This window comes from Malus domestica, chromosome 15 (assembly GCF_042453785.1).
Source record: "Malus domestica chromosome 15, GDT2T_hap1".
NCBI lineage: Eukaryota > Viridiplantae > Streptophyta > Magnoliopsida > Rosales > Rosaceae > Malus > Malus domestica.
The window spans coordinates 19,205,225-19,232,269 of NC_091675.1; the positions used below are offsets into that span (position 1 = coordinate 19,205,225).

The 27,045-nt window shown below is 36.5% G+C and overlaps 4 protein-coding genes across 5 annotated transcripts; 2 read left to right on the forward strand and 2 right to left on the reverse strand.

Moving 5' to 3' along the window:
* Window positions 1-172: 172 nt before the first annotated feature.
* Window positions 173-3,469, forward strand: LOC103415915 (uncharacterized). The gene is made up of 7 exons (XM_008354197.4): window positions 173-376; window positions 1,151-1,283; window positions 1,555-1,658; window positions 1,741-1,912; window positions 2,033-2,173; window positions 2,342-2,430; window positions 2,518-3,469. The coding sequence occupies exons 1-7, from the start codon at window positions 285-287 to the stop codon at window positions 3,269-3,271; spliced, it is 1,485 nt and encodes a 494-aa protein (XP_008352419.3). The 5' UTR covers window positions 173-284; the 3' UTR covers window positions 3,272-3,469.
* Window positions 3,470-4,534: 1,065 nt separating this feature from the next.
* Window positions 4,535-5,486, reverse strand: LOC103415914 (small ribosomal subunit protein eS30z/eS30y/eS30x). Its single transcript, XM_008354196.4, has 3 exons — window positions 5,225-5,486; window positions 4,976-5,113; window positions 4,535-4,770 (listed from the first exon to the last, which is right to left on the reverse strand). Exons 1-3 carry the CDS (start codon window positions 5,226-5,228, stop codon window positions 4,724-4,726), a joined length of 189 nt encoding a protein of 62 aa, XP_008352418.1. The 5' UTR covers window positions 5,229-5,486; the 3' UTR covers window positions 4,535-4,723.
* An 8,894-nt stretch (window positions 5,487-14,380) lies between these two features.
* Window positions 14,381-17,882, forward strand: LOC103401028 (lysine histidine transporter-like 8). The gene is made up of 5 exons (XM_008339731.4): window positions 14,381-14,978; window positions 15,196-15,332; window positions 15,442-15,869; window positions 16,777-16,908; window positions 17,121-17,882. The coding sequence occupies exons 1-5, from the start codon at window positions 14,524-14,526 to the stop codon at window positions 17,607-17,609; spliced, it is 1,641 nt and encodes a 546-aa protein (XP_008337953.3). The 5' UTR covers window positions 14,381-14,523; the 3' UTR covers window positions 17,610-17,882.
* Window positions 17,883-21,043: 3,161 nt separating this feature from the next.
* On the reverse strand, window positions 21,044-26,131 carry LOC103401029 (protein S-acyltransferase 10). 2 transcript variants are annotated; one of them, XM_008339732.4, is made up of 11 exons: window positions 25,763-26,131; window positions 25,442-25,556; window positions 25,007-25,081; window positions 24,767-24,838; window positions 24,508-24,645; window positions 24,203-24,236; window positions 23,521-23,630; window positions 22,899-22,985; window positions 22,555-22,638; window positions 22,141-22,206; window positions 21,044-21,441 (listed from the first exon to the last, which is right to left on the reverse strand). In XM_008339732.4, exons 1-11 carry the CDS (start codon window positions 25,845-25,847, stop codon window positions 21,267-21,269), a joined length of 1,041 nt encoding a protein of 346 aa, XP_008337954.1. In that variant the 5' UTR covers window positions 25,848-26,131; the 3' UTR covers window positions 21,044-21,266. The 2 variants fall into 2 exon arrangements, with proteins under 2 accessions (XP_008337954.1, XP_008337955.1); XM_008339733.4 differs by having other exon boundaries at window positions 24,508-24,650; window positions 25,763-26,129.
* Between the last annotated feature and the right edge of the window lie 914 nt (window positions 26,132-27,045).

The following is a 27,045-nucleotide window of genomic DNA, read 5'->3' on the forward strand; positions in this document are numbered from 1 at the left end:
GTGAAAAAGTTAGAAATAGAAATGGTTTGGCTGGATTTTACAGCTTAGGAAATCTTCATACCGACTTTGTCATTGGATTCTTCTCGCACGTGTCAACTCACAACGGCTATATTCTCTTTTTACAGGCCCCATTTATAATTACAACACATAGGTCGGTTATTCAGTGGGCCCCACAGAGGATCCGAAGTATAATTCCATAGCTTTCCCATGCCAATTCAGGCGACCGTTCCATTACACTCCGCATTAAAAACCCAGCAAAAACCCAACCCGCTCTCTCTGTGACCATGACTGTCGCCACCGTAGCCACCACCCACACCAGGAAGCTGGTGAAGCTCAGCCGCTCTCTCTTCCGATGGGGATTCAACTCCTCCAAATGGTACATTCTTCTCTCTCTCTCTGCCTTTCCCCTTTCTGGGTTTCTCTACTTTAGCTATTTGCACTGTTTGGTCCCTATAAATCTTGGAAAATAGGAATTGAGACCCCAGATTGTCAAAAGTTGAAAAATTTGTTCAATGTTTGCATTATCTCGGCAAGTTGATAGGGTGGCAGTTAGTCTTAGTCCCTCTGATTGGTTGCCTAGAATATGTGGGAAGCGGGAATTATAGAGACCCAGATATTGAAAAGTTATTAGAGTTGAAATATTTGGTCAATGTTGCATTATATCGGCAAAGCAGGGTGGGAGTTAGTCATTCTGTTTGGTTGCCTAGAAAATTTGGGTAGTAGGAATTATTGAGACTCTGATAGTTAAAAATTGTTAAAGTTGAAATCTTTGTTTAATGGTTGCATTATCTCAGGAATTTAACAGGTGGGAATTAGTCCCTCTGTTTGGATGTGTAGAAAATTTGGATTGTAAGAGTAATTGAGACTTGAGACCCAGATACTGAAAAGTTGTTAAAGTTGATATATTTGTACCAATGTTTGCTCTTTCTTGGCAATTTAATAGGCTCGGAGTCAGTCCCTCTGTTTGGTTGCCTACCAATATGTGGGTAGTGGGAGTTATTGAGACCCAGATTGTGACAAGTTGATACTTTTGTTAAATGTCGTGCATTCTTTGACAATTTAATAGGGTGGGGGGATTGGTTTTTTGCTCAATGATTGTTCTTGCTCATTGTTTTGCTAATGGTGATCAATGGAATGAATGGTGAAACAGCAAAATGCAAGCGAAGATGGCGGTGGCTAGAATAAAGCTGCTGAGGAACAAGAGGCAGGTGGTGGTGAAGCAGATGAGGCGTGACATCGCCTTGCTCCTACAATCTGGTCAAGATGCCACTGCTCGAATCCGGGTACTTATCATTTTTATTAGTCATTTATTTAACATATTAATCTAAAGTTCATGTGTTCTGGTCTTTATAAATAAATGGGGAGGGGAGAAAGGGATTAAAAGTCTAAAAGCATGTTAGTGACTCTGGGGTTGTTTGAAAAACAGACCAATTCAGTTTGTTATAGACTCAAACTTATGATCAGGCATGTGGCTATGCAGTTAGGTTTGCGGTTTTGCAACATGGTTAACAAAATAGGTTTTCCCTAATTACTAACAAATTCTTTGTTTTGTAGGTTGAACATGTGATCAGAGAACATAACGTTTTGGCTGCCAATGAGTTCATTGAGCTCTTCTGTGAATTAGTGGTCTCTAGGCTTTCTATCATCGCAAAGCAAAGGTGACAATATTGTATTATCTTTGTTGCGTTTCACAGCTGTGGAATAGTATCTTAATCCCAATGTTTCTTGGATTTGTTACAGGGAGTGTCCGCCTGATCTCAAAGAAGGGATTGCAAGTTTAATCTTTGCCTCCCCCAGGTGTTCTGAGATTCCTGAACTGATCGCACTAAGGAATATTTTTGAGAAAAAGTATGGTAAAGATTTTGTATCTGCGGCTGTTGATGTACGTCCCAGCTGTGGTGTGAATCGCATGGTAAGCATGGTCTCCCTGTCATGTATTTCTTTATTGTTATTGGATATACTGTATCACTTTTCTACTTACAGTTCATATTTTAGTTTCTATGGTAGCTGAGTGCGTTTGTTTCTCACACAGCTGATTGACAAGCTCTCTGTTAGAACCCCTACGGGCGAAGTAAAGTTGAAACTCCTGAAGGAGATAGCCAAGGAATACCAGGTTGAATGGGATACATCAGAATCTGAACAGGAGCTTCTCAAGCCTCCAGAAGAGCTTATAGTGCGTTCCTCTCTCTCTCTCTCTCTCTCACACACACACACAAACTCAAATTATATTCAATAGCTTTTCCATTTTGTGATTTTTGTTTAGTAACCAGTCATTTCCTTTCTCACGTTATATGCAAGAAATTTTCTGATTTAATATTTCTATTTACTGTTATTTTAACAGCAAGGACCACGCAATTTTGTTAGTGCTACCAGCATGCCTGTGCAGAGTGTGCCGCCTCAATCTGTTGAGACTAATAAGCCAGACACTAGGTAGCTTGGCTATTCCTTTTATCTCATCTTAATTTAAGGTATGACCATACTTCGATTATCCATTTACTTTATCATACTTTCTTTTAGTTCTTCACGCAGGACAAGTGGTGGTGTAGAACGAAGAACAAGTGGTGGTGGAGAACAAAGAACAAGTGGTGGTGGAGAACGCAGAACAAGTAGTGGTGGTGAAAGAGGACATATGCAATTTGTAGACTCAGCATCAGCTGCTGAAGCAGCTGCAAAATCCGCCAGTGAGGCAATGGCTGCTGCACAAGTTGCTGCATATTTGGCCAACAAAGACTCCAATCAAGCAGCTCAATCATCTTCGAGCGTCAATACTGGATTCGGAACCCCTTCAGGAAATTCCACTGGCCGCTTTATGCCAGATTCTCCATCATTCGGGTCTCAGAATATGGTCAATAATGGATTTGGAACCCCTTCTGGCAATTCCACTGGCTTCTTTACGCCAGATTCTCCATCAGTTGGCTCTCAGAATAGCGATCACCAATCTAAAGCTCCTGGAGTTGATAGGTCTCACTCTTCAAGAGATGAGGAGGCGATGCATAGCCATGGAAATGAGAAGCAATTCATCTACAGGAGGTACAGCTACAATAATGCCCCATCAGTACATTCAGATATTAAGTTTGATGAATCGGACTGTGATGAAGAAGTTGAAATGGAGTCACCTCCCCGCGGCTTTCATCAAGCACCTGAGCGTCCTCCACCACAAGTACCTTCAGCTGCAAGGCAGGACTCAGTTCCTCGAGTTCATCCAAAGTTACCAGATTATGACGCACTTGCTGCTCGCTTTGACGCCCTCAAGTATCGGAAGTCATCCTAGTGCTTGAATCAGATTGCTTCTGCATTATTTTTGGGTTGCTTGTATAATTCGTATACAATACGTCCTTCAAATCGAAAACGTATCGTCTAGATTGCTTCTGCACCAGTTTAGGCTTTGCTTGTATAATCGATACATCTGGTGGATGCTTGTCATTCCATCATTTTAATACTAAATAAAGCACATGGCAGAAATTTTGTACGTTTGCCCCTATTCAGTCATTTATTATTATTTTCATTTATCCCCTGTACTTAGGAAAGTAGCCAAATCGCAGATGCCAAAGGTTTTTGAGAAATTGGCAAATTTTCAAATCTCAATTGTTAAAATTATCAATTTTAATACGTTGTCGATTTTAGATTCTCTATGTCAACGATATTTGATGTTGATTAGTTAAGCAACTGGAATCCGGATCCTCACCGAATCATTTTTGTGATGATCTTGAAAATCCGTAAATACGGTCATAAATTATTTTAAATATTTATTTTTATTTAAAATTAAATACAAACCGTAGTTGACAAAAACCGATCACACGATGTAAAATGAACGGATACAATTTACGAATTTCCAGAATCCAAAGAGAATCCTGTTGGAGCAACTGGAACTTGATTTATAATCATTTTAGTCAATTTCTAACGAATTTTAGTTTGCCTAAAAAAGTATTTAGCCATTTTTTAATGGGAGCATTTTTGCTCACCACCATTTAGTGTGATGTATGCTCACCATTCTATTTATCACCGTTAGATGAATTTGAAATTCGAGATTCGAGTAGTGGATAAGCACAAATCTCAAAATTCAAACTCATCTAACGGTGATAAATAAGATGGTGAGCATACACCACATAAATGGTGATGAGCAAAAATGCAGTTTTTTTTAATCGATTGTATGAATCTTAAACTCTATTTTTCATGGCGAATCCCTCTCAAGAATGCATCCTTTAGCCAAATTTTTTTAACTACAAAAATATTGGAAAAATAGGCTAATTAAAATTCTAATTCTAATTGTTAAAGTGAACAAATATTAACGATATATATATATATGTTACACATCAACAACATCCAGAAAAACTTAATCATTTCAACAATTAAAATTAAAAATGATAATTTTGCACAATTTCTCATTTAAAACTAAAAAACGATATCTAACTCGATTAATTAGCTTTCTAAAAATGATTTTCCCGGGAAATCAAATCAAGCATCAGACAAGAGGATCATCAACCAGCCAAACCAACACAAAAACGTAAACGAAGAAACCAGAAACAAAATCGCATTGCTGCTAATTCAAATTGGATTAAAAAAATACCAACATAATCCAACACTTGCAAAATATCTTTGTATGAAGTAACAAACCAACACTAAGGTCTTAAGAACAATGCGCGACAATTAAACAAAAACAAAGCCTTTAATTTTTCATAATCTACGAAGCACTTGTCATCCTTTCAAAGCTTGAATCTTTGCCCTACTTCTCCGACGAGTTTGGTCCCCTCTTCTTTCCGAAGCCAACCACTGCAACAATCACGCAACACGCACAATGATTTAATCAAAAAATGCAGAACACGGGTTTTTCATAAAACATTAGTTCTTAATTACCCATTTCAAAAAATAATCTAAAAAAAATCACTAAAACGGTTTAATCCCAGAGAATATGATCCATAACATAGATAATAACGGCAAAATATTGGATGGGAAAATCAGGAAACGGTGGTGTTACCGGCGGTCACGAATCGGCGGTTGTATTGCAAGCGCTTGTGGGCGCGGCCGCGGGGCTTCTTCTTCTTGTCCTGCTTGGCCACTTTGGGTGTTTGGCCTCTCACCTTACCGGCACGAGCCAAAGAACCGTGCACCTTTCCTGAAAAAATTAAGAAAAATACATATTTTAATAATAAAAAAATGGAAACAAAAAAGTGAAAAGGATATTAAAGCGTGGGAAAATGGGCGGAGAGAGATGCATTGAGCTCACCCATGGTTGCCGAGTGGTGTAGTTGCAGAGAAGATCAGGAGAACAGGTAAACGGCGCGGCGGTAAAGAGACGAGTGCTGTGAGGATTAGGGTTTTCGGTTGTTGCTTCGTTTTAAAGGGCGGATTTGTGTTCACCTATGTTAAACCTCTGCATATTAACTAGGCCTATAGCCCATTTATGTTGGGCTGAAAAGAGTTATTCAAATAGCCCATTTCTATTAGTTGGCCCTGTCGGATCGTTTCCGTCCGCCATCTTTACCTTTAATGACCTTAACATGAAATATTCACGAGATGACGATCAAATAATGATGAACTAATTGAGCCAGAGAATAGACTGACTAGATACAATCTGACTAGAGAATGTGATCCATTTGAATGCCTACTAAGAGACAAGGAGTGATTTGTCTTGTTATTAAACAATTATTTTTGGATAAGATGCTATTGGATTTCTAATGAAATCACCACATAATAACATGTAAAAGAGAAATTATATCATGTAGTTTAGCATATCTTCTTTTTAACTCTTTCGTTACGTGATTTTGACATATTAATAGCAAGAAAAATAGTCATTTTTACTATGATATAAACACTACGTTCTTCCAAAAACTGAAAATTTTGCGCAATCTACTAAATCTCAAATCCCTAAACTGGAAATCGATTCTTTTGTGAGAATTTTGACCTCACCTGTTTATTATTGTTTCTAGTAAGATCGGTCTCATGTTTACTTACGGGAATAGAGATTGGAAGCATTTTTATTCATAAAGTTCCTTGCATTAATTAGGAAAGACTATTTCACTACTTAATCTTCCCTTATGTTTACTAACATATATGGAATCAGAAAAGTGTGCGTTATCCTTTAATTTTCCGTAATCGTATACCTAAACATTAAGAATCAGATCAACTAGAGGGGCTATAGCTAGTGATCCTATTCTATTTCCGTACCTCTCATATTTCTAAGTTCTCTAATTCATTCCTTCTCCCATTTCTATTAACCAAACATGTCTTATCAATCATGACAATTTAATCTGCATAAGGTTTTATGTCAATAAGAATATAAAAACAATCATGCACATTGCGTGTTGGAGTAAATAATGCCCAATGTATGTTGGCATGCATCATCATAGCATGTTAAAATAACATTAGAGGCCATTTTCATTTGAGTCGCTCTACTAAAAAAATCCAATTATCTCTTTCCCTTCATCGCTGATGGCTCATTCAGCCAACAAAGTCACCAGCAGGAGACTTTGTTTTTCGTCACCTTCATGTTTTGGGGTCTAAGAAAGTCCAATTCCAATTCCAAAAGAACGCTAATATTGACCACTGTGTTCATCTTTGAAAGCAACTTGCATTTCCTTTCTTTTTCAAAGTATTATATTTTCAAAATATCCACATGCTAATATAAACTCCTAATAAAAAAACCCTAAGTTCTCCACAAATTAAAATAATAATAGCCGTTTTGGCCTCTGTTTGGACCCGATTTACACTATCGGCCCGAGCCATCGAGGCCGTAGAATGAGTAAAATTCTGAGCCGTTGGATTGAAAGAAGATTGAGATGATTGATTAATAATTTGTCTAGATATTATTATGATTTTAATAATCATGATGTTATCTGAGGAATTTTTGAAAATTATTTCTGAAGTGCAAAGATAATTAAGGAGTCCAAAAGATTGAAATGCTATCGGATCAAAAGATCAAAGATAAGGCTCAGTTTGGATTTTATCCTAATGCATGGTTTTTGGGTTGGCAAATGGATATTAATTGGCAGAAAGATTAGTGCATGCGTGGAGAAAGAGTTGAATGAGGACTTCTCTATCTCTTTATGCGGGTCTGCTTGGGATATACCACATCAGGAGAAGCCGCAAATGAAGAGTCATGCATGGTAATGACTGGCATCAGGATAGCATCAAATCTGTTTGGATTAGGTAACGGCATGATAATTCACTATTATTATGCATGGCACTTGGATTGGACCATTAGTTTGGATTGCCTGCAAATAATGGTAGGCGTTGATTGGTTTTGATGCAATTACATGCATTATATCCACTGGAGCTGCATTATCATATGTTTAAAAATCCAAGTCGATGGGATTTCATGCATTATCACATCCCAAAAAAGTGGGAGCGCCTACATGAGGGATTATCTAATATTCTTAGGAATATTACTTCTACACGCGGGATACTCACGACAAGCAACAAGCACTGAAGCCTACTGGCATTATAAGTATCGGGGTATTAGCAACATGGAAATGACCTCCAATTCAACACACAACTGCCCTGCGCAAATTCTCTCAAACAACCTTGAGATTTTTTTTTCTTTTCTCTTTTCGCCGACACACCTTTAGTTTGGATAAACAGCACTGTGAAGGCAACCGGCGAACATCTTCAGTTTGGATAAACAGCATTGTTGCCGTAGAATCAGCCGACCGTGAAGCACCTTAAGTTTGGATAAACAGCATTGCGATGGGGTCGATTGGTTATCTATCCAAATCTCAGTCGAGAAGGATTTTCAAATCCTTATTGGCAGAGGTCATCTTATTAGCCTTTTCAGCGAAGTGAGGTGTTACAAGTTATTACATTCGGCACATTGAAAGCCGAATTTGATATTAAACTTCGCAGAACTAGCAGCCTTGTCTTCAGGCTCTAGAACCTAAAGGCCGAGATTGTTCATTCCTCGGCCGCAGTCGTGAGATTTAGAAGTCAGTAGCGCACCCAATGCAACATCAACAAATTTTACTCCTCGGCCGAGCTCGGCCGACGAGTTGGCATGCCCTGCATACAACCGAATGACGTAGTTAACTTACTAATTACTCGGCTTGCGCGCCACGTAGGCTTGGTAGTTTTTAGGGTCAACAACCTCTTTCCCACTATTTCCTTGGGGGTAAGGCCATCTCCAACCGAAGGGTCCAAAGGGCCGAAAATAGCCTGAAAACCATCTCCAACCGCTTGAGGGCTGGTTTTTTTTTTTTTTTAACCGACAATAATACATTTATACTAAATAATAGCATGTATTCCTGTCGGTTATAACCGACAGGATTTCTTAAGAAAAAATTCAAATGCAAGCCGTTGCATTTGTTTTTTTTTTTTTTTTACAGTTTTATTATTATTTTTTATTTACAAAATTTTTCATATAACTTCTATTTTTTCCTATAACTTATATTTCACAAAATTTATTTCATATTTTTTTAAATTCCATTTTTTCCCTATAACTTCTATTTCACAAAATTTGTTTCATATTTTTTTTAAATTCCATTTTTTTCCTATAACTTCTATTTCACAAAATTTGTTTCATATTTTTTTTAAATTCTATTTTTTTCCTATAACTTCCTCAGCCATTATACAACATTAAATTAAATTAAGTAACACGAAACAACATTAAACAATATGAAACAACATTAAATAACATTAACCAACATAAAAATTATACAACATGAAACTTAAACAACATTTTTAAAAACATTTAAAAACATAAAATATAAATACCTACTCCATGCTTCTTTGGGCCCAAAGATGTGCAACAAGATCTTGTTGTAGGTACTTGTTTGTGGCATGAGAACGTATCATTCTATAGCGCCTCATGTACACATCTATAAAGATACTACCAGTTCTTGGATTGAAAGGCAAATTAGGCTCATCATATACTTTTGCACGAGCCCTTCTTAACCTATTTGGATCTTCTTGGTCGTCATCGGACTCTCCATCAATATACCCATCTCGCTCATCCTCCACTATCATATTGTGTAATATAATGCAAGACATCATGATGGAGTCCAAATTTTCTCAACTCCACCTTCTTGCCGGTTCGCTGATGATCTTCCACCGTGCTTGTAGAATACCAAAAGCTCTCTCAACATCTTTCCGATATGCCTCTTGGTGTAAGGTAAACAACTTTTCCGTGTCATTCTTAGGGTTTGGAATTGCTTGGACAAGTGTCGCCCACTTTGAGTAGAAGTAATACCCCATATTGTATTGACGGCCATTGATGTAGTAGTCAAGTTGAGGTGTTTTACCTTCCGTCAAGTTATTGAAAATGGGTGAACGCCTAAGAACTGTAATGTCATTTTGGGATCCAGAGACTCCAAAGAAAGCATGCCAAATCCATGTGTCATATAAGGCAACCGCCTCTAACACAACAGTTGGCTTTCTCGATCTTCCGCTAAAACCTCATTGTCATCGACAATTCTTCCAATCCTAATGCATACAGTTTAATGACCCTATCATCCCCGGAAACCCATGGTCTTCAGCTTTGCGAAAAAGCCGATTCAGATCTTCTTGATTTGGCTCGTGGAGGAACTCATCTTTGTAAAGCTGAACAATTGTGTCACAAAATTCTTTAAGAGTATCAAGGCATGTAGACTCAGACATACCGTGGGTTTCATCCATCGAATCAGCTGGGGAGCCATAGGCCATCATTCGGAGTGCAACAGTAACCTTCTGATATGGTGAGAAACTAGGGCGGTCTGCTCTGTCCCGCTTCTGTCAAAAGTACGGATTGACATGCTGGACATCACAAAGTAAACGCTCGAAGACATGACACCTCATCCGGAAGCTACGTTTGAAATCCTGTTATGTGTACACCGAGTTGGGGTCGAAGTAGTTGTTCATCAAATTGGCATGCATCATCGCTCTGTTTCGTGGTTTGTAAGAGCAACCAGCAATAAAGCCACCCCGTTGAGGTTGTTCCTCAGTTGGCTGACACACCATGGTCGCAACCATGGCTGCTACTATGTTTTGTTTGTAGCGCCTTACTTGAACTTCTTCATCAGACTCTTCATCTTCTCATCTCATTTGCGCCCATTTTGCTTCTCTTTTGGAATTGGATGAGGACCCCCAGTTGGAATCTGAAGAGGATCCAAAGTTGGAATTCATTGCAAACTTGAATTGAAAGAGATTGAATTCAAATTCAAAGTTGTGTGAATTATATCCCAATATCCACCCTATTTATAGCAAAAAAAATTCAAATACAACGACTAGCTGACGTCACTTAGCCGTTGGATTTGAATTTAAGTTGTAGTTTTTAAATAATAAATTATGTTTGGCCCTCTGGCCTTTTACCCTCGGTTAGAGACGATTTTTTGTGAAAGGGCTAAAACGAGCCATCTAGCCCTCGGTTGGAGACGGAGGCAAATATTGTCATGTACTGTTCATTAAAATATTAATATCTTGGAGAATCTTGGAGGGCCAGATGGCTAAAACGAGCCCTCTGGCTAGCCATCGGTTGGAGATGGCCCGAAAGGTTCAGAGGGTCGAAAATTGCCCGAAAATTGTCTCCAACCGAAGGCTAGGTCAGAGGGCTCATGAAATCTGAGAGGACCCCACAGAATCTGAAAGGGCTGGAAGGCTGGCCAGAAAAATCATTATTCATGTCGGTTATAACCTATAACCGACAGGAATCCTTAAGCTAAAATTCAAATGCAACGGTAAGCTGACATCAGCTAGCCGTTGCATTTGAAATTTTTTTTTTAAGTTTTATTATTATTTTTTATTTACAAAATTTTTCCTATAACTTCTATTTTTCATATTTTTTTTAATTCTATTTTTTTCCTATAACTTTTATTTTACAAAATTTGTTTCATATTTTTTTTTAAATTCCATTTTTTCCTATAACTTATATTTCACAAAATTTGTTTCATTTTATTTTAAATTCTATTTTTTTCCTATAACTTCTATTTCACAAAAATGTTTTATATTTTTTTTTAAATTATATTTTTTTTCCTATAACTTCCTAAGCTAATATACAACATTAAATTAAATTAAGTAACATGAAACAACATTAAATAACATTAAACAACATACAAATTATACAACATAAAAAAAACATTTAACAACATGAAACTTAAACAATATTTTTAAAAACATTTAACAACATAAATATTAAACGCCTACTCTATGCTTCTTTTGGCCCAAAGATGTGCAACAAGATCCTGTTGTAGGTACTTGTTTGTGGCACGAGAACGTATCATTCTATAGCACATCATGTACTCATTTATAAAGATACTACCATTTCTTGGATTGAAAGGCAAATTAGCCCCATCATATATTTTTGCACGAGCCCTTCTTGACTTATTTGGATCTTCTTGGTCGTCATTAGACTCTCTATCAATATACCCATCTCGCTCATCATCCACTATCATATTGTGTAATATGATGCAAGACATCATGATGGAGTCCAAATTCTATCAACTCCACCCTCTTGCCGGTTCGCTAATGATCTTCCACCGTGCTTGTAGTATACCGAAAGCTCTCTCAACATCTTTCCGATATGCCTCTTGGTGTAAGGTAAACAATTTTTCTGCATCATTTCTAGGGTTTGGAATTGCTTAGACAAGTGTCGCCCACTTTGGGTAGATGTCATCTGCCAAGTAATACCCCATATTGTATTGACAATTATTGATATAGTAGTCAAGTTGAGGTGCTTTACCTTCTGTCAAGTTATTGAAGAGGGGTGTACGCCCAAGAACTATAATGTCATTTTTGGATCCGTCAAGTTATTGAAGAGGGGTGTACGCCCAAGAACTATAATGTCATTTTTTGATCCAGGGACTCCAAAGAAAGCATGCCAGATCCATGTGTCATATGAGGCAACCGCCTCTAACACAACAGTTGGCTTTCTCAACCTTCCGCTAAAGCCTCATTGCCATCCGGTGGGACAATTCTTCCAATCCCAATGCATGCAGTCTAATGACCCTATCATGCCCGGAAACCCACGGTCTTCAACTTTGCGAAGGAGCTGATTCAAATCTTTTTGATCTGACTCGTGGAGGTACTCGTCTTTGTAAACCTGAACAATTGTGTCACATAATTGTTGAGTTGCTCTTTGAGATGGTTAATATGTTGTCTGGTCCTAAACGGTTTTGATTGGTCAACAAGTCACGTAGGTCGAAAACAACACATCCTCGTCTAGGATTATAGGATGAAGTAAAGTTCTGAAGGAGTGAAAACTGAAAACTATATAATCTCAAGTATTAACTAATTGAGCCAGAGAATAGACTGACTAGATACAATCTGACTAGAGAATGCGATCCATTTGTATGCCTACTAAGAGACAAGGAGTGATTTGTCTTGTTATTAAACAATTATTTTTGGATAAGATGCTATTGGATTTCTAATGAAATCACCACATAATAACATGTAAAAAAGAAATTATATCATGTAGTTCAGCATATCTTCTTTTTAACTCTCTCGTTACGTGATTTTGACATATTAATAGCAAGAAAAATAGTCATTTTTATTATGATATAAACACTACGTTCTTCCAAAAAACTGAAAATTTTGCGCAATCTACTAAATCTCAAATCCCTAACCTAGAAATTGATTCTTTTGTGAGAATTTTCAATTTTGACCTCACCTGTTTATTATTGTTTCTAGTAAGATTGGTCTCATGTTTACTTACGGGAATAGAGATTGGAAGAATTTTTATTCATAAAGTTCCTTGCATTAATTACGAAAGACTATTTCACTACTTAATCTTCCCTTATGTTTACTAACATATATGGAATCAGAAAAGTGTGTGTTATCCTTTAATTTTCCGTAATCGTATACCTAAACATTAAGAATCAGATCAACTAGAGGGGCTATAGCTAGTGATCCGATTCTATTTCCGTACCTCCCCTATTTCTAAGTTCTCTAATTCATTCCTTCTCCCATTTCTATTAACCAAACATGTCTTATCAATCATGACAATTTAATCTGCATAAGGTTCATGTATGTCAATAAGAATATAAAAACAATCATGCACGTTGCGTTTTGGAGTAAATAATGGCAAATGTATGTTGGCATGCATCATCATAGCATGTTAAAATAACATTAGAGGTCATTTTCATTTGAGTCGCTCTACTAAAAAAATCCAATTTATCTCTTTCCCTTCATCGCTGATGGCTCATTCAGCCAACAAAGTCACCAGCAGGAGACTTTGTTTTTCGTCACCTTCATGCTTTGGGGTCTAAGAAAGTCCAATTCCAATTCCAAAAGAACGCTTATATTGACCATTGTGTTCATCATTGAAAGCAACTTGCATTTCCTTTCTGTTTTTCGAAGTCTTATATTTTCAAAATATCCACATGCTAATATAAACTCCTAATAAAAAACCCTAAGTTACAAATTAAAATAATAATAGCCGTTTTGGCCTCTTTCCCACTATTTCCTTAGGCCATCTCCAATCGAAGGGTACAGAGGGCAAGAGAGCCGAAAATAGCCCGAAAACTGTCTCCAACCGAGGGCTAGGCCAGAAGGCTCTGGAATCTGGGAGGGCTCCATGGAATCGGAAAAGGCTGGAGGGCTGGCTGCATGCAGCCAGCCCGGGGCTGGCCATTTTTTTTTTAATGTTTTGTTATTTCTATCGGTTATAGCCGGCATGAATACATTATAATACTTAATATAAATGTATTACTGTCAGTTATAATCGACAGTAATACATTTATAACCGACATGATTTCTTAAGAAAAAAATCAAATGCAACGGCTAGTAGCCGTTGCATTTGATTTTTTTATTTTTTTTTACAATTTTATTATTATTTTTTATTTACAAAAATTTTCATATAACTTCTATTTTTTCCTATAACTTTTATTTTACAAAATTTGTTTCATATTTTTTTTAAATTCCATTTTTCCTATAACTTCTATTTCACAAAATTTGTTTCATTTTATTTTAAGTTGTAGTTTTTAAATAATAAATTATGTTTGACCTTATCGCCCTCTGGCCCTCGGTTGGAGACGGAGACAAATATGGTTATGTACTGTTCATTAAAATATTAATATCTTGGAGGATCTTGGAGGGCCAGAGGGCTAAAACGAGCCATCTCCACCATCAGTTGGAGATGGCCTTAGGTTTTAGCCCTTTGGCCAACCATCGGTTGGAGATGGCCTTAGGGGTAATACGTTGACCAAGTCATACCCCATGCTCAAGTAACCTTAACAATGGAGCTCCAAATCGTACGTTATATATTATATATGCCAAAACAATTTAAATGCATAAAGCAAGAAAAATAAGCAGTCAATATTGCCCGTCAAACAATTGCTTTAATTACTTTCCAACTAATGCAATCTCTCTCTCTCTCTCTCTCTCTCTCATGGTCATACAAAGTTGTCCAAAACGAATCAAAGACCATCGACTCCAAAGCAGTTTCACAAACAAGGCCCACCAGCTCTTTCCTTGTACCTTGCCACTTCCGTCTTTTACTATTTGAATTATTCCCCTCCCCTATATGTATTCTGCTCTCTGTGTTTTCTCTCCAAGCCACAGAGGGAGATAAATAGAGTGCAAGGAGCAAGAACAAAATAGGAGAACACAACCAAAATATAAAAAATGAGTGTAGAAGCAAAAGAGATTAGCTCAGCTCCCATAACACCGAGGCGGGCTGGTGGGGCTCCAAAACCTCCGGTAGCTCCACAGCCTGCGGTGTCTTGCCCGCCTTTGCAGTACAACTCACCGTCTTTGTCTAGGTCACCGCTTCTCGATGGAGCCTCAGATCAACCAGCAGCGGGAGGAGCTGTTGTGCCTGCCAGTAAGACCCCCAAGGGCTCTAGAACCCCAGCCGGAATAAGGACTCCAAGGATGTCTTTGACTCCAAGGTTCATCACTCCCATTGGTAGCCCTGTCAGGAAGGCTTTGAAGATGACTAGGCTTGATCCTGAGGATGCTTGGCTTCCCATCACTGAGTCTAGAAATGGGAACAAGTACTATGCTGCCTTCCACACACTTTGTTCTGGGATTGGTATTCAAGCTTTGGTGCTTCCTGTTGCTTTCACAATTCTTGGCTGGTAAGACCCTCCAAATTAAACCCGGAACTAGTACTCGTTTTGCAAACTTTTGATGTTGCCAGACTGTCAGTCTGGACTGTAATTTCACCATGACTCAGATTGAAAGGATGGCAACGTAACATGTTAGACTATTTTAATTTTTCAGAGCTACAAAAATTTTAAGTTATGGCTTATGATAGTTTTATGGGTTTTTCTCCTCTTTTGTGATTGATTGCAGGGCTTGGGGTATAATCTGTTTGACTCTAGCATTCATATGGCAAAGTTACACCCTATGGATACTGGTTCATCTCCACGAGAATGTAGAAACTGGAGTACGTTACAGCAGATACATACAGCTCTTTAGTCTCACCTATGGTACGATTCCAATCAAACTTCATAATATTACAACCCAAGTCCATCAACTTTTTCTAACTCAACTTTCTGCACCATTAGAGTGACTGATTATGTATACAAAATGTTGCAGGTGACAGAATAGCAAATTGGCTAGGGATGTTTCCGATCATGTACCTATCTGGAGGCACCTGCGTGGCCTTAATAGTGATTGGTGGAGGCACTTCCAAGCTCTTCTTCCAAACTTTATGTGGGGCCGCATGCAGCTCTAAGCCATTGACAACAGTTGAATGGTACTTGGTGTTCACATGTGCTGCTGTGCTGCTATCTCTGCTGCCAAACTTGAACTCCATAGCTGGAGTTTCACTTATCGGAGCTCTCACTGCAGTTGGGTACTGTACAGCGATTTGGGTGATTTCTGTATCAGAAGGCAGGCTTCCTGGAGTTTCATATGATCCCATTGAATCTGCGACTAATGTGGAGAGGGTGTTTAGTGTGCTCAATGCCCTTGGGATCATTGCTTTCGCCTTCAGAGGTCACAATCTCATCCTTGAGATTCAGGTAATTGATAATTTTCGTCTTAATTAATTATTAAATTTTAATTTAAATAATTTTACAGATTAATTTGAGTTGGTTCTTTCGACTCCCAATGCTTTGGCCAGTGAGAACCTGCAAAATTGGTCAATATATATTTTTTTCAGGGTTTTTGAAGTCAGAAATTGATGCCTAACTAGGTGAATTATTAAATGCGCACTTTTTCTTTGAGGCCAAGCAATTTCCTAACAATAAATCTAACAGAATTGAGACTTCTCATATTGCTTTTACACATACAAAGTGACAATTTTGACCAACTTGAGCATCTTCAAATGAATAAGAATCCAACTGTCATTTTTTTTTTTTTTTTTTTTTTTTTTTTTTTTTGAGAATGCCAAGACACATGCAGATACAGTACAACTAATCTAGCAATTGGAATAGCTTAGTTTTCCCAGTTGAATATTGAATTAAAACCAACCATGACCAATCATGAAACTTTAGCTTTACATAAATTAAAATTGTGCAAATTCATGCTTATTTGTTTATTTATTTATATTTTATAAAAGCTTATCTTTAAAGATTCTTTTTGGTTTTAAAACATAAACAATACTGAGAGAGTATGTTTTAGATCATATTTTTGCAGATAACATGATGAGACAATTGATGGTTGAATTTCTCGTTTAATGATTTAAGGAATGAATTCAAAAATTAACCGTCACAACATGTAGTCTACAAAATATAATTTAAGTGGATGATATCTCTAGCATCATCGTATGTACGTCAAATTAAAAAGAAAAATTTAAATAAAAGTGCGGGGGTTCTCAACCGTTCACTTATCATGAACATCCCCATCACCTAGGTAGTTAACTCTAACATGGAATTATTCAACCATAGACTTACTTAGCTTTCTGAATTCAATGTTTTTGTGTTGCAGGCCACCATGCCTTCTAGTGAGAAACATCCCTCACATGTGCCAATGTGGAGAGGAGTGAAGGTGTCCTATGCAATCATTGCTGCATGCTTGTTTCCCCTTGCAATTGGAGGCTACTGGGCTTATGGTCACTTGGTATGCACCCTAATCCTCATCTTCAGTTCTTTCCTGCACAAGACGTCTTGTTTGTTCTTTATCAAAGAACAGACATGCAGACGTATATTTTTTTTTTCCAGACATTCTGCATAGAGAATTTCTGTCTTGATCATAATTAACGAATGTTTAAACATGAACTATACACTTAACTCAAAGATTTTAATATTTTGTTTTGCTCTTTTTTTCGACAGATACCAGCAAATGGAGGAATGCTTCCAGCTGTGTTCCAGTTCCATTCAAGAGATGTGTCACAATCCGTCCTAGCGCTCATAAGCTTGTTTGTGGTGATAAATGCACTGTGCTCATTCCAAATCTATGGCATGCCAATGTTTGACCACATGGAGTCCCAATACACAAGCAGAAAGAAAGCTCCACTTCCATGGTGGCTGAGGTGCATTGCTAGGGCAATGTTTGGGTTCGGAGTCTTCTTCGTCGCGGTGGCAATTCCATTTTTGGGAAGTGTGGCCGGTTTGGTTGGAGGGATAGCACTGCCTGTGACTTTAGCGTACCCATGTTTCATGTGGATCAAGATTAACAAGCCTAAGAAGTATAGTCCTATGTGGTGGCTAAATTGGTCTCTTGGAATTTTGGGGATGGCTTTGAGTTTGGTTTTGATGGCAGCTGGAATCTATGTTGTGATTCAAACTGGGATTCAAGTCAAATTCTTCAAGCCTCACTAACAAAAGGAGGATTTCAGGGGAGGATTTGAAGGGAGGATTTGTGGAGAGGAAAACAAAAGGGTGGATTTACACTTATTAATTTGTTTTACTGTTCTTTGTGAAAGAAAAAAAAAATATTCACAGTTGTAGTTTGCTGCTGAATTTCATGGGAAAGATAATTCAATTTATATATAATCTCTGTTTTCTTTCATGGAAATGTTGTAATTGACATTGTAGAATCTTTAGGGGTGTGTAATATTACTGAAGTAAAATTCGCAAGATTGGATTTCTCTCTCTCCCTCTCTCTCTCTCTCTCTCTCACGCTAATTCATTTTTTAATTCAGAAAATTCAAAGGAGAGTGAAAATTCCATCTACCATGGACTGTCCTCCCTCTAGGTTGCCACTCTAATTATAAAATCAGATCACACTAAGTTAATTAGTTAGGTGGGAGAGCCTAATTGTAACTAAAGTTGTCTAATGTGGACCATGCCAGTTTTATTACTCAAGAACACTGCTTAGTTGTTTATTTATATATATATATATATATATATATATATATATATATATAAAGTTGTTCCTTCTTAACTGCAAATCAGTATAAAATAGGGAATTGTTATTGACATTCCAAAAATCTCATTCTATCCTCCAAACTTTCTATATTTGGAAAGAAAAATACATTTGTAAGGAGTGTATAATGAAATTTTTGTAGAGTGCCAATAACACTTCCCATAAAATATTCTATTAAAACCATCAAATTTTAAGAGGTTAGAAGTCTTGAACCAACATTTATTCAACTGAGCTTATTAGCCTCAGAAGGTTGCTCAAACTCAAAGTCAATGCTAGGGGTGGTCCGGTATGGGATCTCAAATAAAAAATGGGATCCCAAATTCCAAATAAAAAAAATTCGGGCACTACTACAATACAAGCTATCACCGGCGGAGCTAAATCCGACAAGAAACCCAATTTCTGTCGAAAATTTGGCACAAATCCGACATTAAACAATGTAATGTTGGATTGGCATAGCGACACTAATGCTAGCGTCACTAAAGGCTATCAGTGTCGCTTTGTGCGCTTAATCCGACACTACATAGTGTCGGTTTAAAGCGACATTAACTCTAACGTCGGTTTAAAGCGACGTAAACTAATAAAATAAACTATATAATATAGAAACTAGTGTCGATTTATAGCGACGTAAGCTAATAAAATAAACTATATAATACAGAACCATGTGTCGGTTCAGATAACAATTACATAAATAAAATATTCAAATGCTTTCAACAACGGTTTAAGCTGAAAGCATTCCTCCTATTACTCATTCTCCTGTGGCGAGCAGATACCCCAGAACAAGTGACTGTTATCCTCTTGTTAGTTGCTATTTTTATTGTTGAATTCGTAAATACTTCTTTCTCGAAAGAAAGATTCCATTGTTTTTCGAGCATAGACTTCTGTAGCAAAAGAAGTGTGTCCACTGAATATTCAAGATCAGAGCTTTCCTCCTCCAAGTCATTGAAGTCGTGAAACCATTGTTGTGCGGTTGAGGAAGGAGCAGAGGCAGCGTCGACCTGGTCTTTGAGAGCCCTACTGGATGTTGTCCCTCAGCACCTTTATGTGCCTCTTGGCTCCTCCCTTGCCCAGCCCCTTGCCTCCCTTGCCGCGTCCATTCATTGCTGCGGAAATGAAATTAGGGGTTGATTTGGGATCGGATATTTGAATTGAGAGAGTAAGTTACAGTGTAGGAGAGGTCAGGTGGAGGGGGTTTATATAGAGAGGTTTGGGAGCTTTGATACGTGGGTTGTGTTTCTTTACGTGAGATTTGGGGGGAACGCGAGGACCGTGGATTGGGCGCAATCGACGGTTAAGGGTTGCGATCCGTGCCGTGGGTTTGGGTGATGAGTTTCTTTAAAATACTTAAAAAAATAATTTGTGTCGCTTTATAGAACCGACGCAAGCTTTAAAATATTTAAAAACAATAATTTGTGTCGCTTTAAAGCGACACCCATACTTTATGTCGCTTAAAAGCGACACTGTTTTTCTTAAAGCGACGCTGTATTTAAAAATTATTAAAATATATGTTCTTAAACCGACGTAGGAATTTTATGACGCTTAAAAGAGACAGTAAATCCGACGTCATGTTCAGTTAGTGTCGCAACTGTCTTATGCGCCACTATATTATATTAAACCGACGCCACATAATGACACTATAAGGCCCTTTTGTAGTAGTGGGGATAGGAATTTGAAGACCAATCTCAAACCGAAATTTCGGTATTCTCAATTTTCGGTATTTCAGGATGGATTGGGACTGGATTTTGAGTTTTGGGCTTTTGGGTTTTTAGATTGAAATTTGAGATTTTTGGGTTGTGGGCTAAAATTTGGGTTTTTGGCCTAAATTTTTGTTGCCTAATTTTATATCAATTGAAATTTAGGTTTTTTACTTTTTACTAATTTGAAATTGAGAACTTTAACGAAAAGCTTCCGATACTTTTCATTTTAACGAAAAACCATATGTTTACATTAAAAAATCAATTCTGGTACTATTCACTTTACCCTTTATTTTGTTCTTATCGTTAAAACTCAAAGTTTTCAAGCATTTTTCATTAGTTTTCCTTTTGAAATTTCATACCATTTGAAATACCAATTCATTCATATAAAGTCAAATTGACGTTCTAAAGTTCCAAACTACCTAATTTCATACTTCTATTTCTAATATAATCTACTATCAAACTACATAAATTCAACATTCAACATGCATGTCACCAAAATAAAAAAATAAAATATATATATACATTTTTTTTCGGTTTGGTTCGGAATTTCCAAAGTATTGAATATGTAATTCCGATTCCCATACCGAAAAGTTCGGAATTGGTTCGGTATGGATCCCTAAAATTTCGGTATTATCGGTTTGGTAATTTTTCAGTATAAATCAAGATTTTTTTTGTTTGGTTTGGGATTTTCGGGAAAATTTTCCAGCCTACTCTTGTGACTTGTGATGAACCTTGACGGATGGTTCAACCAGTGTGGACGCAGACACACAATTACAAACTATCTTCATGCATCATGCAGCCGTATTTACCAAAGGAAAAATACTCGACTCCTCTTTTACAGAACAATTCATGTGTCTAAATATTTTTTTCATATGCGTAAAATTTAATCTCTACACGTTACACGTAAAGAGCCAAACAATGATCTCTATGGTTGTCATTCTACATCAAGGAGAATTAATCCTAACATGTAAAGAGCAATAATCTTTACGATGGCCCTTCATCGCTTCTATCCATATATTCCACTAACACATACCGCGAGAGATAGGATCAGTAAATATAATGCACCAAGTGCAAGTCAATTCTCATTAGATAAACTTTTGAACCACATTTGAACGATGTGAAAGACTTGCAGAGCTGTTCTAGGAGAGTGAATTTGGTAATTTATGGGAAGAGTTCAGCTATGTATATAAAACTGGCACAAATAATTCGGAATTTTATATCCTGCAAAAACAATGTGATCAAAAACCTTTTTTTTTATAACAAGCCTAAAGATCGAGCCTAAAATAAAGTACAAACTATAGACCTTGAACCAGTTCCGCCTTATCCATCTACGGGCGCAGATATGCACCCGGATAGTTCCCCCTGTAAATTTTGAGGGGAAAAATATGGCAAATTAATGATACAAAGCTCACAATGTCAGCAACAACGACAGGTTACAACGTCACAACAGGTGTAAGGTCTAGACTTTTCTTCAAGTTGCTGCGCTGTCGGTAATGATTCCGGTCTGTATTTGCTCCTTCGAACACAGCAAAACTCGTATAAATTTCTGCATGCTCCTTTACTGAAGGGATATACCCTCTCGGGTACTCCTCTGTCGATCAAAACAAAGTAAAAAGAACTGAGAATCTAAGAGCATAACGGTTAACTATTTTAATTCACATCTCAACACAATATTCATAGCCTAGTATATGCAAATAACAATTCTACTATGTTTGACAATGGATTTGCATTAGCAAGGGATTTAGCCTAAATGAATTAGAAATGAACAACAAACATCAGATAGAGGGATTTGAAATGCACTACATGATCGTTATATATTTACAAAGACATAAACAAAGGATTTACAAATCAATCTTTCAAGTAATCATTTGCGAATCCCTCTCAATGCATTTTATATAGTCATCTCAAATCTCTCCCTCTAATCTTTTCTAGCACATTTCTAACTAATTTACCCTAAATTCCTTGGTGGTCATTGCAAACCCCTTACCATTATAGAACAATTTGGAACACAACGCTAGTTAGGATTCCGTAAACACCGTGTACATATACTAATACTATTATACTCTTTTTCTTTCATCACACAAGTTGATCATGGCATGTTAACCACAAATAGCTATAACAAATAGCTATAATAAACACATCTAACCATATTTATGTCACATATTTTTTTTTTACTGAATCAGTATTAAAGTATATATAATGACACTAGATATTTTTAACATACGATGACGATTTTAGTTATTTACAGCAAATATTATTATATAGTAGAAAAGAAAAGAAATGAACTAACCTTAAATATGGGATGCGCCTTCGTCTTACAAGCTCATAGGTAGTCTGATTGGTCAGAACTAGATAACTGCAGCAAAAGAAAAAGAAAATTAATGTTCTACTGATACATTTCAGTTATGCTTTTGAGGTAAATGACTTATGTAGTGATAGTGCTCAGTTAGAGAGAACGAAGCCAGGATGGGGGAGCAGAAAGAGAGAGAAAAAAACAGACATCCAATTCTTTAAATATATTATACTATAACACGACTACTGCCAGCATCATAACACAAACAAATGGCAAAAGTTCTGTGAAAGCATTAAAATTAGGTAATTCTACCAAAATGGCAAATTGAAAATAAAAACATGGTGTCATAGCATAGGAGGAAATGTCTTGCATCTAAGAAACCCAAAGCTGATGCCAAATATAAAACTTTACCTATGAAATATCAGGAGGAGCAGCAGAAAGGTCATGGAAATTGACAAAGTAACCAACAGCAATATCACAATTGCATCCTTCCACCTGACAATTAAACATTCAGAATCCAAATTTAATGGATACCAATTACACAGTAAAGAAAACCCTTAATGGGCAAATAAAACTTCATAATGAAAACCACAAGGACCATAAGAAATGACTTTTCAATTCTGTTTTTAGTTTTAACTTAATCTATTTCTCCATGGATTCATAGAGCACCAAACACTTAGACAGTACTACCACAATGACAAGGGTATAACCTAAATCATTCCCACGAAATAAGGACCTCAGAAAAGATACCATACCAAGCGACTGATATATTAGCCTTCAGGTATGTGATGTACAGGATGACAGTCCAAAGGCACAGTGCTGTCTCTTCGCAAATGTACCACCTACAACATTAGACCAAAAGACATAAAAGTTCTTGATCAGGAATTTTAAGTGTGGAAATGTAACTAAAAGTTTTACGTGCATTATTCAGTGCACCAATTGCCTATCCTGTTAAACAACAATTTTAGAAATGATCAGACAAGACTCAAAACTAAATAAGATTACAATCTTAGGAATGTTTTGTACCATTGACAAAAAGAATAGTTCAACCATAAAATAGAATAGAAATATGTGAAGGTGGTGATCAGGGCTTTTACGTATGAAATGTATATATAAAAGTTTTATGTGCAGTATATAAATGCACTGATTGCCTATCCCAATAAATGACAATTTTCGAAAAGCCGATAATCCAATAAGCATACGTTGGAGAAAAATAGAGACGATACTGAAATAACAAAATAAGTGCAATTCTAAATTCAACTGGTACTCATTCACACCACAAACTGAACATGGAATATTTTCTGTCTGTTGGCGACAGATAAAATATAAGAACGCAAAACACAGTAACAAAATTTAAGCTAGTACAAAATCACTCACCAAAATTTACAATGGTTACCCACACCAATGCATGTTCCAAGCCAAACACAATGATGATCGAACTGAAGAACACATTTGTCACAATCATGGCAGTGCTTTGATCTCGGTGGCTGCACATAAGTCAAAAGCAAAATATATAATCCAAATTTACATTATAGGTAAATAAAAAGTTGAGTAACGGCAACAAACAGATAATAGATTCGTTTTCCAGTAAATTAACACATGGGCAATTTTATACACTAACAAATAACAATCTTGATGCATAACCTGAAAAATAGGGGGTGTGAACATCTAGAGGATTGCAGCTAGAATCTTGTTCAACAGCAACCATACTTTTTCGAATGCCCTAGTGACTCTTCTGGAGGAAATTCATTTGTCCAAGGTCGTAATTCTAAATCAGATAAACTTTTTTAAGACCCTTGTCCATGCCGAGCTGTTTAACTATAACTAATTACTCAATCACTCTTGTAATAACACTGAACGTACACAAACAGGTACAATACGAGAATCTTTAATTATTGGTCTTCTCTTTCCTAAGATAGACATTTTCTCTGTATATCTTTGTGAATATTCCATCCTTTATAAAGTTTTGTTCCATACTCAAAAGATGTTGGCAAGAGAAATAATGTAAACAAACAAAAGTATCAGACAAGATGAATACGTAAAACTGAGATGGTACTACCTGCTCAACATTACAGTACGAGCATGTCAAACTTCTGCAATAATCAAAAGGAAGCAGTTAGCAAATATATTTGTGAAATATGAGAACTTATCTCGCTCTTATACTTAACTATTTCATTCAATATTGTATTTGAAAGGAAATGGTTGCATCGAAACAAATTTAAACTCTGTTTCCCCTACCTATTTTATGTTCAAACAAACACAATTAAGATGAAATGCACAGAATAACGTGCAAACACCAAATCATCACTTTGCAATGTACAATAAAAGTGAAACTGCTCTGACAACTTATGAATAATTGCATACCTAACAGATGTTCCAGGTGGATACAAGTCCATCACAAGTTTGGCCCAAGATGTTGCATTATTTCCTAGAAGACTTCTTCCCAACTGACTCCCTTCCATTGTCACAACCACGCTACCAGTTTTGCTTGGAGCAGGCTGTCTTTGCTTAACATTGCAGCAAGATGACATCAAAGAATTAGTTCACTTTGTGTTTTAAGATCTCTGACCATAATTTTTATCAATATGAAAAACAGAAATACATAAATGAAAGCAACGCTTACTTCGAGATTACTGATGCTTTTCTGAATATCGTATTGGATTCGTTGACAGTCCTCATTGCATCGAGGACAAAGCTAAAATATAAACACAAATAATCAAGAAGTCAATGAGCTGAAATTGGAATACAAGTATCAAATTTTTGAGAAATAACAATGAGATGAAACTGGAACACAAGTGTAACGTTCACTATTCATATTCAAACAAGTACAATCTTAAGGTAGCATAAGTGTATTGGCATTTACCCCGGAGAAGAACCAGAGGTAACAAAGTATTGAATCAGTGTCAAAACAAAGAGTGTCAAATATACAGCAGTACACCTGGAAAAGGGCAGAAAAGAAAAACAAGTAAGGAGAAGGGTTAGTGGTAAGACAGAAAACACTAATAGAACACTTTCATACGATGACTTAGTCATTCGTACCCAAATCAAAGATCATTGATACTTAAGTTCCATATGTTTCACCACTAGTTCAGACAGAATGTGATAAATAACTTGTCTAAGTTTCAGCCCCAATACAATGCACGCATTGCTAAACAAAAGGCAATGCCTCATCAGTTACACTTGCGCTAAATTTTCATTTGTGGAAATTAGCTAAATTTGCACATGAATATGCTTATCGCCACAAAATGTGATGCAACTAAAACATAGATTAAATAAAACTATAAAAACATTAGCATACCATGGTTCTTTCCTAGTTTTCTCTATCAAGCCTCCATCAAAAAGAAAAATCACGCCGGCGTATATCAGATGTAGCATCACCAATGCAACTTTCAATCCCAAAGCAGACCTCCGCGCTGAAATTCAAAGTACCCAAAACATAAAAATCACATTGTTTTTGCATCAACAAAAAGTCAAGCTCTCTAAAAACAACAAAAAGTAAAATCCTGGACTCAATTGCGATTAAAAAAACTATGTAGCTGAACAGAAACAGTCAGATTTTGTTTTCTGTTCCCCTTTTTTTTTTAAATGAATAAAAATTTGAAGGGAAAAAAAAACTCACCGGGATCGGAGAGGCAGGGAAGGAAACGGGAGCATCGTTCAAATGGTCGACAGGACGAGTCCCGGCAGATGTTCACGATCGTCATCGGACGAAATTGAAAGAGAAAATAAGGAACTGGTTACATCAGTATTCTGCAACACTGGGTTTTCCAGGAAAATGCTTTCTTTCGCTTCAAAAATTGAACTTTCTCGGGAAAGTGACGGAATTGGAGAAACCCAAGTGGTTAAACTGGAAGAGCAACGGACCTGCGAGAAGGGTTTGGATTTGGATATAAGATTGAGCGTTTTTGGTCAGAGAAACTGGAAATTGAATAGTAGCTGTACACCAGTGCCCCTATGTTCCTCTGTCTAACACTTCGATTTGTAATATGCCTAAGGCTTTTTCAACCCTCATTACATATCACTTGATTAATTAGATTAGATCGCTAATCATATATAAACTACATATTAATAACGTCTCTTTGTTAACTAAAAGAGAATAAAATGACTATTTAGTTTTTATCACAACAAAAAGTTAAAGCAGTAACGTAATTTCATAAAATAAAGTTTTACAAGCGTCACTACATACAGGTAATTTTAACATTTCTAATTTTAAAATATTAAAAAAAATTAAACCTCTCTCCCTCTTTCAATTTAAAAACAAAATAAAAAATTTCAAACACTTTATATATGGGCATATACTAGTTAACTTTTGAGTAATGCTATACATACTACATTTGTACCATCTCTCGAGGTAAGGCCACCAACATATGTGAATTTTGTCTTTATCAGAGATGTACAAATGTGGTAAGAGTAATATTTTTTTTAGAGAATAATAAGATCAAATTTAGTGATCTGAAATGAAATACAAATAATTTTTCTTGGTTTAGTGTTTCAAATTTCTAATGTGAACAAGAATTCCTCTTTTTTTTGCTTTACATATTCTACACACTTAAATTTGATATTTTAACTTTCGGATTTTAACATGTGACAATCGATAAAACGACAAAAATTGCATTGTCATAAACCGCAGAAAAGTTCATTTGTTAACCTTGGGTATCATAACAACCACCTGTGGAAAATTCAAATCAGTTTGCCTCAAGTATATTTGTTTTGTATTCAAGTTCAGTTGCTTAGCTCATAAAATTGGACAATATGAATCAAACTTTCGGAATACACATACATTTTCTAATAATAGAGTGTAGGGTTCACAATTTTTCTGCCAAATAAAAGTGTTCCCACTTAACAACGTGAAGCATGATGATTCTAATAATTTAATTGCCAAATTGAGATTTAAAGTCAAAT